Source organism: Hippopotamus amphibius, chromosome 1 (genome assembly GCF_030028045.1).
Source record: "Hippopotamus amphibius kiboko isolate mHipAmp2 chromosome 1, mHipAmp2.hap2, whole genome shotgun sequence".
Lineage (NCBI taxonomy): Eukaryota > Metazoa > Chordata > Mammalia > Artiodactyla > Hippopotamidae > Hippopotamus > Hippopotamus amphibius.
The window spans coordinates 79403718-79422253 of NC_080186.1; the positions used below are offsets into that span (position 1 = coordinate 79403718).

Sequence of the window (18536 nt, forward strand, 5' to 3'; positions counted from 1 at the left end):
ACAGCTAATGGAGTAGGGGATACTTTTTTACTTGTTTGCTGGTTTTTAATCGCTGCTAGAGACAGGTGCAAAAGGTTTAAAACAAAAAGCAAAAAAAAACCCCACACATATACACAGCATTTCTTATGGAAGCAAAATCTGGTATTAGATCAGAAGCTGGTGTGGAACAAATGTTGTAAGGCTTCTGGTGGAGCTCCCAGCACAAGGCATTCCCTTGCTGCTGGTGTCACTGAACTACCAAGTTCCATTTCGAGAGCAGCACACATTTTCCTGGAAAGCAAAGAAGGCAAAACCCCTTGACCAGTAGCTACAGGAGCCTTTAAAAGGAGATCTGGACACCAGAAAACATTCTAGTGAGGGCCCAACAGTGCCTTGTTTACTCAGATATGACAGGGAGACATTTCACTTCACCTCCATTTAACCAGGTTCCTGCTCATTCTTTCTGGGAAGTGTCTGCTCTCCAAATATTTGAGCAACACCAGTTGAAAAGAATTAAACAAGAACCCCCTTATCTTCCACTTAACCACCCATGAGAATAAAGTTAAACAAAGAAAGAGCTAAGATAAAAATCAAACATCTACACTGGCAAATATTTAAACTCTGTTTGAATGGTGGAGGAAGGGGTAAGAGTGGGATCACTTCAAAAAGGAACTATCACATTTATAAAGAAAATGATACTTGACTCCCCCCCAACTGAGTTTACTTATTCAAACACCTAAATTAATGGGCAAACTGAAAAGCTGTCAAATAACGTGTAATCATGTTCCGAGAAATGGTTTTTCCCTCCATCTCTGCAGAGATTGGAGAGATAAGTCACATTCTTTCTATTCTTATCAGTGATAAGGATTAAATCTTCAGGGTTCAGCAACCCAGTCAGAGTGGAAACAAGGCTGGTTTCAAATGCCCTTGGAAGGTAAGTCTTAAGAGCAATTAAGCGTCTCCCTCTCTGTGAGAGTCTGTCATACAAACCAGCCATCTTTCCTTTTCACCATTCTCCCCCTTCATCCTGTCCCCCAAGCAGATCACTGGGAGAAGGCCCTGCTGTAATCCGTGTTTTGCTTCTAGATTCCATTTAATCTGCTTTCTCACACAAGCTTGGAAAATTGCACAGGTGACATCTAGGGGAACTGGAAGTGCATCCACGACCACATTAAACATTTATCCTTTAACTTCCTCGTCACCAGGTTGGGACAGGGGTTATGAAGAAGAAGAAAGAAAGGTATCTGGAAAAATAAAAGAGAAAACAGGCAGGTGGACAGAGGTCTGGTGGGACCCACAGGCTCCCTCTGTGCCGTTCTGTAGCCCCCTGTCCATCTTGCCACTTGACCTCTAACAAGGACTTCACACGCTTTAGTTATTTATTTATATACTTTCTCCCTTGCTAGGAAGATACAAAGAGAGAGATCCTTCCCCTGTTTATCCCTAGAGCCTAGCCCAGAGTCTGCCTGTGAAGAGTACAATTTTAGTAAATGCTGAATGACGAAATGCAGAAAACTGAAGAGGCCGAGGCTTGCCAAGACTAGAGACCAGAGCTTGTAAATTCATGTGTTTTCTTCCTGCACATACACTGGGTACTGAGCAAATAGCAGACAACTGTGAGTGGTGTATCTATCAAAGAGAAGCACTAAGAACCTCAGTTAGCAGATGACCTTGGAGATGAATTGGTTCAATCTCTCAGGCATATGAGCAAAGGAGAGAGACAAGCTCTGTCCAAATCTCCCTGTTCCACAGAAGGAACGTGAAACATAAGATGTGGAATACTTATGGCTGATGTGTCTTCAAAAGGAATTACTGACCCAATATTCAAAAGTTAATAAAGCTACGAGCCTGAAGATAGCTGTGTCCATCATCACACCAGAGCAGTCGAGTCTCCAATAAAGATAACAGACACGGGATTTTAAAATCTTGATCTTCTTTGGAACACTTTGATATTTTTGCACAATAAAACACATGAAAACCAAAAGGGAAGTCCTCTGCTACAATAGGGTCTATTTCTTAAAGTGGGTGTAGCCTGCTAGGTAGTTTCTTTTAGAGGATAGATAGATAGATCGATAGATCGATAGATAGATAGGTAGATCGACAGATCGATAGATAGATAGATAGGAAGCAAGAAGGGAAACGGCAAGACCAATGCTCCCTAAAATCCATAAAAGGCCACTGGTGAAAGTCAGGATTCCAAGCAGTGTGGCAGGTCTCCTGTCCTTCCTTCAGTGAAGGTCACACAAGGAAAATACAGAAAGCAGGATTGTCAGCAGACCCAAACGCACATGTTTTCTGCTATGAGGGTGCTCATCAATAGGCCTAACGATATAGATATTTATATCTTTATAAATATCACACACACACGGAAATGACACAAACTACTGCAGTAACCTGGTTTTAAGACTGAGAAACAAACTAACCAGACTGTGGGAGCTTCATATTCAGCCAATTTAGAAACTTCAGAGGGTCATCCCATAGCCTCAAGTCAAATTCTGAGAAGGAACACATAGTTCAGCATTTCAACTGGCAGTTAAGCCATTCTAATTTTATGACTGGTCAAAATATTTTACCATTAAAAGAAGAAAATGATTTGGAATCAGGAAACCTAGCTTCCACACCCAGCTCCCCTGAGTCCTGACACAACCTCTCTGAGCCTACATCCTCATCTGCAGAATGGAAGAGGAGGAGGATGGTACCCCCACAGGGATAAAAGGATCATAGGAAGAACATAATATAAGTAAAATAACATTTACAGAAGAAAGTATTTTACTGAAGTATAAACATATGTAACTCTTTTACATAAATTAAATATTGTAACTGAGTAGGCCTTCTGAAATGTAAGGCATTCTACAAAATCTTTATTGAATTTTGAGCTCAACGCAAGTCCTTCTGGTACCAATATCTGTAAAGACTGTATCTGTAACATTTTGCCTGACTGCAGGTAACAATAATTTTTAAGTGGACTGGAGATGAAATTGTGAGATAAGGCAGGGAGAACACTTGAAAGACTGAGATTTACCATTTAGTACTTTGAGGGCAAAAACACAAAACACATCTTCCTGTGGAAGGAGCAGGACCTGTGATAAAATTAAACTCAGTGGTCAAGAACCATGCTTGTCACTTTATTTGACCTTGTGCTACCCAAAGAACAAAAGAATAAGAGTCTTTAGTACAAAAGCACCTGGCTAAATCACAGTGCCTTCTTTTTTTTTTTCCTCATAAGAGCAGTAATAATAAGAAATAAAATGTATATAGGCTTAAACATTTTTTATCACTTTTTTTTTTCATGTGCATCACCTTAAAATAGGGCTGGAAAAAATAGGATTTGCCCACATGTGGGTCAGGTGTTATGCCTAGAAACATCATTTTATACAAAACTCAACTGTGCATCAGCACAACATTAAAGCTATACCTTTTCACTCTCTCCTGAACTGCCACACATATAACCTAGTTGTGGGGGTGGAAACATCTGTGGAATGAAAATAAAGTGAGGCTACAGGTTAAACTCAACTGCTTGCCAAACACCTTCTAAGAATGATCCACGTGTGACTCAAATTCAAAACCAGCATGTTCATACTGCATTTATCTTCCTTTTAAATATCTTTTGCTCTTATTTTCATTGTTAATAGATTCCTCTCCTCTGAGATGTTCAATTTAAAATTTAGAATCATCTCAAAATCTTCTTCCCCACCCAAATCTCCAATACAATCTAGTTGGCAGAATCTATATTTTCTATATTATATTCCCTGTCTGTGGATAATATTTTATGTAACCCATCACCACCCGGGACATCTTTTGTTTTCCTACAATCCTTCCTTGAGGTGTCCGTACTTCTCTCCTAGAGTATCAGGGTGGCCCAGCTTGACAAACAACTTGTCTCACCACCACAATTTATCCTACACTTGCCAACAAATTAATTTGCCCAAATCTCAGACCTGACTACAGTCTTTCTTTGCTTTAAAACCTACTGTTTACAGAGGGAAATCTGTCCAGTTGACCAAGGATTTTGAGCCCACCACATATATCTCCTATCTGCTGTTCCAGCTCTACCTCACCCCTCACCACATTCAATGCTTTATGTTGCTTACTGTTTTCTGGTCTGAAGCATCCTTCCCCTAGATCTGTCTGCAGGAGTTCTACTCTTCAAGACCTCAACGACCACTCTTCTACCAAGCCTGAGTGCTCAGAGACCTCTGCTCATAATCACTTTTTCTTCTAAAAGAGTCTTTGGGTTTTTCATAACACTTGACATGGTCTGCTTAGTTTACTCTGCATCCTCTGAACTCCTAAACGTACAGACTGCTTCATCCATCTTTGTCTATCAGAGAGTGTCTAGCATAATGCCTTGCACTTAACTACCTTGAATGTGATACAGACAGGTTGAGCTGAAAGTGGTATATACATAGATATTCGGAAATTTTGTGCTTTTAAATTCACCCTGCATAATTATTAGTATTGTTATAATAATTATTCATATCTATTATTATTATTATTGATTAAATCTAGCTAACCACTGAGATAACTAAGTCAACATCAACAAATTTCCCATCAGAGCTTATCACAATGGAATAATACTCAAAGGAAAATGATGACTATTATGAATGGGCGTAAAAGTACTAGAATTTCTGCCTAGAGGTAAAGTAGCTCAATAATTCTGACACCATCATCACTACCTGTACTCAAACTATAGACCAAATCAGGTTTTCTACCATGCACGAACTCCTTCAGCAAATATATATTGAGTCAAGCAAGGTACTGAATACAAAGTTGACAGGGTCCCTGAACTCAAGTGTGACAAGAAGAAAGATGAAAGGGCACACAGAATAGAAATATGACTTAGAACCTGGTATCAACCACTCTCGCAGCTACCCAGAATCAAGCTCAGCCACCTTCAATTCCTCCCTCTTCCAATACCCAACAGTGGATGTCAACAGCCAAGTTCAGGCCCCCTCTTCTTCCTTGCCTACATAAATGAAATCAGATTAGCTCTTCTAGTTGTTACATGGTGGACAAGTAAAATCCCCTTAAAGGGGATCATTTCATTCCCTTTCTCAAAAAAATTTTAAAATTCTCTTATTCAAACAACCAGTATTTACTGAGCGTCTGCCATGCATCAAAGACACATGGAAGCTAGAGAAGAATTATCCTTCATTTTATTTACAGAGCTTAAAGTCTCTTGATTAAAATTCAGTTATTCAGTCTAGAATTTGGGGTTCTCTACCATCTAATGTTAATCCAACTTCTCAGCTGCCTCTTCCATCATTTCCCCCAGATACAATGTCCTCTTCAGTGTTCCTGGCCATTTACTCCCATGGGGGTTTCTTTAAATTGACCTTTCTCTCCTGGAAAGCTCTCCCTCCATACGCCTATATGTTCAAATCCTTTTCCTACTTCAAGACTCAGCTGAAATGCTTCTTCCATAAACCATTCCACAAATGCTTACTTTTTTAAACTAATGAATAAATGAGCAATCTAACATCTGTGGGTCTTGCTGCATAATATCATCTTTTTTTCTTTTTTCCAGGTAGCTCTCAAAAAGATGAATACAAATGCCCTAATGAATCTAGAATTCACAAATTTGGGCAGCAGGAAAAGTTGCCCATATGAATCTTGAGAGTTGGCTCCCTGGAGTATGGTTCAAACTGCTCAGTTTAAAGTTGAGGAAGCTATGGACTACAAAGGTTAAGTGAACTCTCCAAGATCACACAGGAAACCGGCAGAGCAGAGGCCCATCTGGTCTTAGTACCATATTCCTGTGATATAATCTGTATTATAACTGAACTTAAACTAAATAGGAAAACTGTCTTTATTGCTTAAGATGTTTCTTTTCTACCATGGTAGAGGCTGAATTGATTTAAAAATAAAATATTTAAAAGAGGCTTGCCTCCTTTTAAAAATGAAAGAAAGCTTGTATTTGAGTTCAGTTAAAAAAAAAAAAAAAAAACAATCACAAACCCTGACCTGATGCTCTTAAGTCCCTAAAGATTCCTAAGGAGCCTAGTACAGGAATCTGAACATTATGAGTCAGCATGTTAATCACCAAAATTAAAAACAACTCTCTGAGTAACTTATTTCTGGTTCCCATGATGTCAGTAATACTTAATTTAAAATGTGAACACAGAAATTTGCACAACATCTAAATCATACTACAAAATATACAACCAATTTACATGGATAAAGACTTAAATGCCTACACTCCTTTACAGGCAGCACATTAACATGGGCATTAACTTTTTTAAGAGAAGCAGTCTAGGAGAACACTAGAAAGTTCCAGGAATGAGAGTCTGGTATCCTCCAATCTCAATCTGAGGGTTAATAAAAATTCAACTTTAAAGGTAGATTTTGTAGACCAATTTTCTATCCTTTCTCTAAGAGGGTGTGATGGTTAATTTTATATGTCAATTTGGCTGGGCCAGGGTGTCCAGATATTTGGTCAGATACTATTCTGGATGTTTCTGCAAAGGCATTATTGGAATGAGATCAACATTTCAATCAGGGGACTTGTGGGTGGGTCTTATCTAGTTAGTTGAAGGCGCTAATAGAACAAAGACTGACCTCCCCAAGCAAGAAGGAATTTTGCCAGTAGACTGGCATTGCAACTCTTCCTGGGTCTCCAGCCCCTGCTGGGCTATGCTGCAGATTTGGGACTTGATCTCCACAATCACGTGAGTGAATTTTGTTTTCTTAATAAATTTATTTATTTATTTATTTATTTATTGGCTGCATTGGGTCTTTGTTGCTGTTTGTGGGCTTTCTCTAGTTGTGGCAAGTGGGGCTACTCTTCAATGCAGTGCTCAGGCTTCTCATTACGGTGGCTTCTCTTGTTGCAGAGCACAGGCTCTAGGCGCGCAGGCTTCAGTAGTTGTGGCACATGGGCTCCCTAATTGTGGCTTGCAGGCTCTAGAGCGCAGGCTCAGTGGTTGTAGTGCACGGCTTAGCTGCTCGGCAGCATGTGGGATCTTCCTAGACCAAGGCTCGAACCCATGTCCTCTGGATTGGCAGACGGACTCTCAACCACTGCGCCACCAGGGAAGCCCAATGTGAGCGAATTCTTTAAAATAAATCTCTTTTCCTCTCCTCTCACACACATCCTATTGGTTCTCTTTCTCTGGAGAACCCTGACTAATAGAGAGTTATACTATGGGCTGATTCATGAGAACTGTAATCAGGAACCTGCGTTCTTGCATCAGAACCGATGCTAGTTGCTTTGTCTGTAGCACAGTACCCTCAACAGGTTGAAGGATAAGACCTGATTCCTGAAATCATATTGTTCCAGTGGGTGCCAGCCAGGGATGCGTTAAATCTGGGTTCTCAGAAAGTGAGATGAGTCCTATGTGCCTCCCCTGGTGGCCATATCAATCTCAGTGGATGCACCAACCCAAAGAGCTCCTTGTAAAACAGCAAGAATCCAACTTGACAATGGTTTCCAGAGTTTCTTCACTGTTTGGAATCAATGAAGCTTTTTAAGTCTCCCCTGATGGGTATGAGAGAATTCTGTGTAAGTCTGAAGTCTCCTGGCTTCAGATGGCTGGCTTCGGAGAGCCTTGGAAACAAGTTGCTTCCCTACGCTAGCTCCATCAGAATATTATTTTGCTAATCTCACACCTGGCCTAGATGCCTTAATGCCAGTTCCCACCATCATTATCCAATTAACAAGCATCAATTAAGTGAGGATAATAGCACTGAATCCTACCTCGAGATACAAAAAAGAATAAAAATCTAAGTTCATCTTCCCAGTATTTCCCTCCTGGTTTAAGCTTTCCATTGTCTCTGTTTTCTTAAATAAAGATATCAAGAATAAAAAATAAGAATGCTACCAGGCAGAAGCACCTACAGAAGAAATTGGAGAAGGGAGGAGAGAAATGGATTAAGAGATGTGGAAGACAAAATTACTGACTGGTTTATGAAAAAGTCAAGGGTTAGCACGGTCTGCTGATAAAACAGTAGCTTCAAATGCACGCAGTATAACCTTATCTCTGTGACAAGCCAGGTATCAGGGATAGATGTTCTCAGTATTATGCATAAAGGAGCTATATTTAAATGACGGAATGAGCATGTATGTTTAAGATAGCATATCAGGGAATGCGGGTGGATAAGACATTTAAAAAATGTATTAACATTATGTCACACGCTAATGTGGGCCAAGCAGGTAATGAAAGTCAGAGGAATGGGTTGGGTGTAATGCGACAGGAGCTAGTGGGGACTGTGGTGGAGGGGAGAATGCAGGCCCTGCCTTCAAAGGGAGATGTTCTTCACAGAAGCTGCCTATCGCCCATTGGGCATGTGGACCCATCACTGTCAGATCTGATTTTAGAGAGGACAGAAATTTAGATTTTTAAAATGTGTAATTCCCCTAAAGTTTAAAGGTTGGCAACAGATTTTAAAACTTACACATTTAAAAACCTTTAAAACATCTTTTGGGGCCAAGATAAACACATTTGTAGGCCAGATACAGACCACGAGCGTTATTAGGTGTTCGTGCGCCTGTGCAGTCCTTGCGAGGGAGCCCAGGATCCTGTGGACCCTCATCACCTAACCCATTACAACACAGAGGGAGCTGTAAATTAAATTACATGGGTAAATAAACTCACTCTCAAAATTATGCTATTTAAAGTGATACCACTGAAAATGAGTTTGTCTTAGATTAAGCCGTAGCCTATTTCTTTCCACATGAGATAATATTAATTATTCACATCATTCCTTCAACAAATATTGATGGAATACCTAATCACTATGCAGGATCCTGTGCAAAACAATTAACTTCCGGGGCTCCTGAGTAAGAAGAGTTGACTGGTCTGAGAAGGAAAGTATCAAAATCATTTGAAACATTAATTTTCTGCTGCTTTGCAGGTTCTCTCTGTTATCATCATACTATAACCTTCAGGGTGTATTCTGCAGAATATTCTATAATAGAATGCTTTAAAGTCCCTCTCTTCAGAACTGGGCATTTTATTTTAAAAAAATATGCATTACCAAGCTTTAGTGACAAAAATCAAATATGGATTATAAATCTGTAAAAATAAAATTCTAGGCCTAAAAAATTAAAAATTAGCCATTGGTTAAAATCAGTCATAAAAATACTGCCTTAGTACTAACTGGTCTTTAATACAGCTGGAGAAGCAAGTTCAATGGGCTACATATACAAAGTTAGTAATAAGCAGCTCAAGTGCTATTGGGCCATTGTTGTGTTTTAAAAAATGTTTACAGGGCCCAGATATTTAAGAAGGGTCAAGATGCAGATCTAAGACTGGTGAGCCCTTATCTCAGGTCCAGTTGCTTATATTTATTATAATGGCAGTATTAATGCATATGTATGTGACCGGTTCATGGGCATAAAGAGTTTGCTTTATACGAATTTCCTGGAGGTCCAGTGGTTAGGACTCTGTGCTTTCATGGCTGAGTGGCTGGGTTCAATCCCTGGTTGGGGAACTAACATCCACAAGCCACACAGCACAGTCCACAGCAAACCCCCCCCCCCCAAAAAAAAAGAGTTTGCTTTATAGAACAGTAAAACCTTATAATTTGGAAGGACTTTTCTCAACAATCTTGAGTCCATTTTTCATTAACTTTGGTCATTACCATATCGATCATCTTCAAAACGCTGGTCACATTCACTTAATGTTTTCATTTTAATTAATGCACTTTTAAATTTAGGTATATTTATTTTAAGAAGAAACTTTGTTATTTCCACGAGAGAAAAAACAGTGTCTCTTGACATAGAGGATAATATAAACTGTTTTTAGTCATGTCCTTAAATTGCTTCCCAAGACTGGGAGTTCTTCCTTTCTGTGTTTAACCCCAACATGAACACCCTGAGACTCAAAATGTAGGCTTTTTCGGAGGGATTGAAATAAGAAAGAAAGAACTGAAAATGTCCTCAGTAGGATACCACGACAGTTAAAAAAAAAAAATGCAGATTAAAGCATTTTATGAGAAACTGGAAAAGGGCAGCTAAGGATTCCTACCCTGGTTCACAGCAATAACTATTAACGCTTCCCATCTTTCAATCTTCATTAAAAAGGTGAAAGAATCTCTTAATTTTATAAAGTGTTTGTGTTTAGTCAATGGCTAGAAAAGCACCAGCTCAGCGTTTACTCCGAAAACTCCTACACACGTTCTCTGCTAAGTGAGCTTCTTGTCAAGCCAAGAAGACTCAGTCTAAGGGAAGGTTAGCTGTCACTTGCCACCATCAGCTGCAGACGGTTGTCAGATCTCTCTTTACTACATTGCTAGAGGGAACCTGTTTTTTGTCATCTATACATCTTCTGAAGACTCAGCTTTATCAACAGAACTGTCCTGGTTTTACAAGATTCACCCCAAACGGCAGTTCTTGGCTCTGTCAGCTACTGCTAGAGAGGAGAGGAGATTGCACTGCAGCTCACAGAGTTTCCATTCTACATTCAACACAGAAGTCCAACCTCTAAAGGAGGAACAGCCTCTCCTACTAACTTGCTTACTCAGCATATGTCCTGCTAGGAGTAGCATTCAAGTCTCTTAGATGTTAAACTGAACTAAATGAGAAATTCCTCAAGGGCAGAAACTACATTTTATGTTTTATTATATTCACTTAACAGTAGAACCACTGGTTTTTGCCGAATGTCTGGATGGCTTGCATCTCAGGCCTCAGCCCTCATCTCAGCATATTCAAAATGGAAACCACTGTCTTTATTCCAAAACATTCTGATGTAAGTCTTCCCAAACTTTTGATGTGTACTTGTGTATGCATGTATGGCCATTTTCACAAGTCAGAAAATTCTCTCTTACAGCATGGCTACATCTTGTGTTGTCACCTTTATGAATATGATATAATTTCCTTAACTAATATCCTGTTATTAAACATTTAGGAATATTTACAATATTCTCTATTTTAAATGGCACTATAATGACTTTCTTTACAAATTTATCTTTATAAACATGTTATTATTTCCTTGTGATACTCTTCCAAATGACCAGATAAAATAAGAGGCACACTTAAAAAAAACTCAAGTTTCAAAAAAATTGAAACTATCACGGTATTGTGTTAGTTTCAGGTGTACAGCAAAATGATTCAGATATATATCTTTCTTCCTGATTCTTTTCCATTATAGGTAATTACAAGATATTGAATATAGTTCCCTGTGCTATACAGTAAATCCTTGTTGTTTAACTATTTTATATATGGTAGTATCTGTTAATCCCATACTCTTAATTTATCTCTCCCCCCCCCCTTTGGTAACCATAAATTTGTTTTTTATGTCTGTGACTCTGTTTCTGTTTTGTAAATAAATTCACTTGTACTGTATTTTAGATTCCACATATAAGTGATATCATATAATATTTGTCTTTTTCTGTCTGACTGCCTTCACTTGGTATGATAATCTCTAGATCCAGATGCACACTACTAAAGTTCATAGAATCTTTTGTGATGCCAGCTACCTGGTATACTACTTTGCTCTGAGGAACCACAACACCTCTCTGTTGTGTCACATTTTGCCCTAACTAGTCACTATATGTTCAGTATTTGGCCCCCACCTAATAATTTTTTAATTTCTTGAGAATATACATTCCCTTCCTCATCCCCATATCAAAATAGAATCATTCCAGATTCCAGCAAAGAGTAATCAAACACAACTGCAAGATAGTGGGGTGAAGATGGATGAGGTATAATCCCTGCCTAAAACAGCAGTGGAGGCAGACCTATCAACAACAACATGTGATACATTCAGTTCTACACTGTGATAGAGGTGGAGGAAACTTACTATAGGAACAAAGATGAGGGAGCAATGAACTCCTCCAGGGGCAAAGGTAAACAAGGAGAAGAAAGAGAAGAGGTAATAGGAAGCTATGAAGTGAGGCAAATTGCTGAGTTACTTCTTGAAACATTAATGGACATTCACAAGGTGGGAAAATAATGGGAAGGTGACATATGGGGTAGACTTACAAGAAGACGCCAGTCAATTCACACTTTTTGTTTCATCTAAAGCCATAGTTCCACCTAGGAATTTCATGAAGATCTCCCATCTTCTGAGGCAACTTCTGCACTACTGACATTTTGAGCCAGATAATCCTTTGTCTGGGAGGGCTATCTTGGGCACTATAGGATGTTTGCAGCATCCCTGGCCTCTCTTCACTAGACATCAGTAGCAACCGTCCCCTCCTTCCACCTGTGACAACTGAAAATGTTTCCAGACATTGCCAAATGTCCCTGAGATAAAGGGGAGTGGAAATCACCCTGGTTGAGAACCAGTGTTTTAAGTGTAATTTTAGCTCTAAGGACTTCTCCTTTATTATACCATCATTTCTCTCAGTAAGAAAATGATTTTTTCTTTGCTTCAAAGCCCAACTGGACCCTTATTTTATTTTTAGATTAGAGATAAACTGTCAAAAACATTAAGTTACTGATGCCCCAACTGTAAAAAAAATCTTCTTTGATTAAACTGAATAAACAAAAATGAAATGTTTACTATGATAGGAAAGTACATAAGTATTATGGCTAATATTTGTTCAGACATTACGGTTTGCAAAGTATTTTCATAATTGATTTCACTGAATACTCACAACATCCTGTGAAGTATCCATTATTCTTCCCATTCTAGGGATGAAGACAGGTTGGGTCAAAGACATCAAATATCTGAGACCACCTGAGTATTAAGTCCTGGAGCTAAGATGCATATTGGACAGTCTCATTCCAAATTGTATACACTTTTCATTTAGTTCAGTAAACAAATAATATGAGCTTCTCCAGGTTGCAGACAGGGTAAGCCAGAGAGAAAGGCTCATCTTAACATCACACAGACAGAGAACTAAAATGACTTGAGGATGCTCCGTTACCACATAGCCCACCAAGAAGCTATAATAAGTAAAAACTTCTATGTGGAAGCAAAGCATCATTTAACTACCAAAAAACTGTGTATCTCCATCCTCTGCATAGCTTCAAGAGCACTTATTACGCAAAAAGAAGAGTGATACATACTAAATATGGTAACATTTACACTCATAATTTTTAAAGCATTTAACTTATTTTAGTCATTCTATTGTAAATAGCCAATTCTAAATTGGTATAATAAAGATTATTATTCACTGATTAAAAAACTGCACATAAAAATAAGCATTAATAGCTAGATTATGGTCACACAGCTAATCAGAGACCAAATCAAAATTAAGTTCTTTGTACCTCTAGATAAGTGTTCTTTCCCCTATAAACAATATCCAGCATCACGTGACCCTACACCACTCCAGATAAATGCCAATAAACAAAAATATCCTCAACCATTCAGTTTCAATATTATCTGAAGCCACATCTACTCTGGTAGTTTTAAAGACACTATAAAGTATGAAGTGGGAATTTTTGCTATTCTTGTATCAAAGATAAAAAGCATTCCCTTAAATTAGGCAAATTAGCAGAATAAATAAGACTGCCTTATTCATGACCCATTAGTTAACACATGAAAAAGTGTTTGCAGTTTTCTAGAAGTCAATTCTATACTCAAACAATACTTGATACTTCTGAAACTGGATTCCAGCCTGACAAAAAGGCAAGCAGGGAAGGTCCATGAGTTCCCTGGATACAGTCACACTTCTTTAAGAATTACTTGTCTGTGTAAAGGGCTTATTTAAGATAGGAATACATTTTGCAATAAACAGGTATTTTAAAAATGAATGGAAAGCAATTCAATTCCTGGTTTAAACAACAACAAATTCCAAGTCTTACTCCATCATAGAAGGTGGGATAGTACAGCAGTCTTGAATCGCAGTTAGGGGAGAGGTCAGGTGAGCTGTGTAGGATGCTTCTACAACTTGCTTGTTCCGGTTGACCACATCCAAGTAACGGTTGAACTTCTCTCGGATTTTTTTGGCTAGCTATGGGACAAGAATAAGCAAAATAAATTGAAAGACCAGGATAATAACCCATTGTACTTTTTCCTATAAGCTCATTAAGTTGTGTCATAAGCTGCCTGTATTAAACTTCAGATAAAATAAACACACACCCAAGTCTTCTTTCATTGTGTAAATTGAAATAAAAACTGCAACATGCCCAGAAGTCACAGAAGGATACTTAAACAGCTGTAAAATAATAACTTCTACCTTACAATAGATGACGATTCATTAAGAACTACTCATGTGTTCAAATTCAAATAAAACAATACTGACCCATACATTGCCCTGCTGGAGAAAACAAAGTCTGTGGATATTACTGTCGGCATGGCAGTGGGTGTTAGGGGTTACAGGGCAACAATAGTGATTGGAAGAAAAAACGCCACTATTCATGGTTCTGGATTCACACAGATTTTTCAGGAGGAAAATACATGAAGGAAGGGAAATGATGTTCAGTATCTTCTGTGACGTGAATGGCAAATCCCTGAAGCTGTGCAATGCAGACATCCATACAAAACAAAATATATAGTTAGAAATAGACTTGTGTTTGGTCTGTTACACCTTTAACATGGACAAATGTCTTTCTTAACTGCTGAGAACAGAACACTTCATCATAATACACTTTCATGTGGGAATAGCAGAAGCAAATTGCTAAGCATAGTGCTTTTTCCTCCATTGTTCCCACCAAATATCACAGCTTAATTACAGATCTCCAAGGAAAAGTGTTGTTTTTCTTCCCCTTAAACAAAATGTTACCCAAATGAAATGACTGATAGAATTACAGCTAATTGGTTTTGGAGAGCTATTCATCATCCGCACACTAGAGGAGAACTGATCATCTCCTTCGGGTCACGCAGCTCACACAACCCAATGGCTCACAGGCTGAGAACATGAAGCCAGCTTAGAAGATCTTCATCTGTTATTTTCAAGCTGATTTTAAAATCTGATTTTGCACCGCTGATATGTGGGCTCTTTCAGAGTTTCAATTAAATAACTGAGGTCCTCAGCCTTACTAAATATTGCACAAACCATAAAGTTTAGAAAAATTTCCAGACACCAGAAAAGAGTATGAGTGTAATGTTTAATGTGATAATAGGTTGTCCAAATCCATTTTAGCATTTTCAAAGAAGGAACCGTGTGTATCAAAGCATGCAATTTGAGTCCCTGAGCTAGAGTTTTCACTATTTAAAAAAATGTACATTTTTCCTGTTGAGGTCTTTGCAATACATGTACACAGTTTAGTTTCCCAACTTAATTGAGACCGCTGGTGATTTTCAGGGGACACTGGGCAAAGTCTGGAGACAATTTTGGTTGTCACAACTTGGTGGAGAGTACTACTGGCAAGTAGTTGGTGGAGGCCAGGAGCCTCTGAAATGTCCTGCACTGCATAGAACAGCTCCTGACAACCAGGAAGTATATGCCCCCAGCAATCAATAGTACCCCTTTTGAGAAAACCTAATGTAGAGAAAAATCAAAGATAATTACCCCAATTTGTTATTCAGGCACTAGGTCCCAAACTATTCTCCCAGGTGACTTTTCTATCCATTCAAAATGATACCTTAAGGAGGAAAAAAATCTAACAAATTTCAACATTTACACATTTCTGTGTCATTCTTTGTTTTTCCTTTCCCAAAGTCACGTGAAAGAAACTGTCAAATATGGCTGTAGCTCTTCAAAATGTAGCCCAAATACAGAGATAGGACTGTTCACTATCAGCAGATGTAGTGGTATGTCTAACAGCACTAATCTAACAATCCTTTTTTTCTAGACTCACACATTTAATGGACCGCTGAGGATGAGAACAGAGTAAAAGGCTGAACTTAAAAACCTGACGTATCTTCTCATGGTGCTCTGCATTCCCCCTTCATGCTATCATCTGTCTAGCATCTGGTTACCCCACTAGACTGTATGCTCTGTAAGGGCAGGTACTACATATATTTTTGTTCATCTCTATCTTCATCACCCACTACACTGCCCAATGTTAATGGCAGACAAAAATATTTAATGAATTAATAAAGGTAAAAAAAAATTACCCCCGAGAGTCATCAACCTTATCTTTTGGTCTCAGGATTACAACGTCTTTAAAAACGTGGAATACTTATTTTAAAAATATATAACAATATGTATTTCTGGAACTCCATTAAGAACAAATTTTATCTTTTACGTTCTAAAATAAATATCACTAATTTCCCACTACAAGTGTAATTCTTCATGGCCCTTCGGAACAAATGTCCTGTAACAGGATAAAGATAAGGTATGCTTGAAACAACTGAAATTCCAAATAACATCTTCACAAATTCACTTCTAAAATGAAAAAGTAAATTGCAAACATTTCTGTCTTTCTCTCACACATATTCAAACATACAAACACTTGAGAAATATCCAAGTGTTTCTTCTACACATTTGGAGAATTCTAACTTCAGAAAAGATCTAGCTTGGACTTCCTAGGTTGCACAGTGGTTAAGTCCCCTGCCAAGGCAGGGGACATGGGTTCAATCCCTGCCCCAGGAAGATACCACATACTGCGGAGCAACTAAGCCTGCATGCCACAACTACTGGGGCTGCTCTTTAGAGCCCATGAGCCACAACTATTGAGCCCATGTGCCACAACTATTGAGCCCATGTGCCACAACTACTGAAGCCCACGTGCCTAGAGCCCGTGCTTCACAACAAGAGAGGCCACCACAATAAGGAACCCATGCACCACAACAAAGAGTAGCCTCTGCTCGCCGCAACTAGAGAAAGCCTGTGTGCAGCAATGAAGACCCAACACAGCCAATAAAATAAATAAGTAAATAAATAAATAAATAATAAATAAATAAATTTATTTATTTTAAAAAAAGATCTAGCTCATCATGATATTCTAATCTGGCTCACGGCCTATTTTTTAATGGGCTAAGAGAGATTCTTACATTTTTAAATGTAATTTTTAAAAGGTATTTTGTGATATTTAATAACTATAGGAGGGCTTAATAACTATAGGAAGACTTCACTGGTGGCACAATGGTTAAGGATCTGCCTGCCAATGCAGGGGACATGGGTTCCATCCCTGGGCTGGGAAGATCCCTCATGCTGTGGAGCAACTAAGCCTGTGCACCACAACTACTGAGCCTGTGCTCTAGAGCCCACAAGCCACAATTACTGAAGCCTACGCACCTAGAGCCCATGCTCCACAACAAGAGAAGCCACCTCAAAGAGAAGCCCACACACTGCAAAGAAGAGTAGCCCCCATTTGCCACAACTAGAGAAAGCCCACGCGCGCAGCAATGAAGACCCAACACAGCCAATAGGTAAATTAAAAACAAAACATTAAATACAATTTCTAGAAAAGAATAAAGGAAATTTGAATTTCAGTCTTCATAAATAAAGTTTTATTGAAACACAGTAATTTGTTTACATATTGTTTCTGGCTGCTTCCATCATGCAATTGCAGAATAAATAGTTGGAATAGAGATTTTATGGCTTGCTTTGCTAGAGGTAGAAGTCAGAAGCCCTAACATGTCCAAGATTGAGCCATAACTCCAGTAATTTTATAAAAAGTTGCTCCCCATTTAGAAGTGGGGGTCCCTCTACTCCCACTGCTTCAGTCTGGGTGGGCTTATGATGGCTTCTACCAGAGAGCACAGAGAAAGCGACGCTGTATAATGTGTAAGGCTAGGTCATAAAGGACCATGCAGTTTCCTCCTATCTCTCTTGGAATGCTCTCAACGACCATGCTGTAAGAAGTCCAAGACACACGGATAAGCCACAGTTAAGCGCTTGGTTGGCAGCTCTAGCTGAGCAAATCTTCAAGTCATCCCAGCCCCACGTCCAGATATGAGTCAAGAAGGTTTTGGACAATTCCAGCCCTAGCTTTTGCTGATGGAACCCCAGACATTATGGAAGAGAAATGTCATCCTTGCAATGCCTGAACCGTAGAATCCATAGGCATAAAAAAAAACAGTTGTTTATGTTACTAAGTTTGGGGTGATTTCTTATACAGCAACAAGTAACCGGAACAGTCAGGATAGATGGAATTCCATCCTAAGCTAAACATGCTGAAGCTAAGCTAAACAAAGCTGTTCGGAAAGAAGCACTGTACCTAAATCATCAGAATTAGCGAGACTGTAGCCTGTGAATTATAAACCTGTTGCAAAGAGATTTCGAGGTTCTTCAGAAAATTATAATAGCTGCCATACAGTGGTACTTACCACATAGTAGGCACAAGGATCCTACCATATAGGTACTGTCATTTTATATCAGTGAGCCACAAAATAAAAGAACCCATTCATTTATTCAAAACTCAGAACTGTCTTGTTTATAAAACCTGTGTGTTCACCTGCTCAGCGACAGTGCCCCAGACAAACCAAACTTAAGAGAAGCTGCAATAGTGGCTTGAAATTTAAAAATTTAAATTTTAAAATCACACAATCTGAGGAATGGAACTCCTATTACCATTATCAGCCAAAGCACAGAATGGGCTGGCCGTGGAAGTAAGTGCTCTTTGAGTGGGGGCGGGGGAAGGGGGTTACTGGCTCATGGGAGATGGTTGAGCCTGGGGTTGGGGAACAGGGGGTGGTATCTGCCTTTGGCCTTCTGATTAGGGTGGGTTTCAAGCTGCGTTCCTTCATTAGTGGAGGCAGTAACTTGTATGCAGAGTCCAGACACACATGACAATAAACAAAAGGTCTTAAAAGCAAGCTCCCTCCACTTGGATTCAC

The 18536-nt window shown here is 39.0% G+C and overlaps 1 protein-coding gene across 2 annotated transcripts in view; it reads right to left on the reverse strand.

Annotated features, from left to right (window-relative positions):
• The window catches only part of CACHD1 (cache domain containing 1), a 222680-nt gene that overhangs the window by 97071 nt on the left and 107073 nt on the right, over nucleotides 1–18536 (reverse strand). For both annotated transcript variants that reach the window (XM_057717419.1, XM_057717428.1), the window contains exon 3: nucleotides 13673–13821. In XM_057717419.1, coding sequence (XP_057573402.1) covers nucleotides 13673–13821 — 149 coding nt within the window. The remainder of the gene's footprint in view (nucleotides 1–13672; nucleotides 13822–18536) is intronic.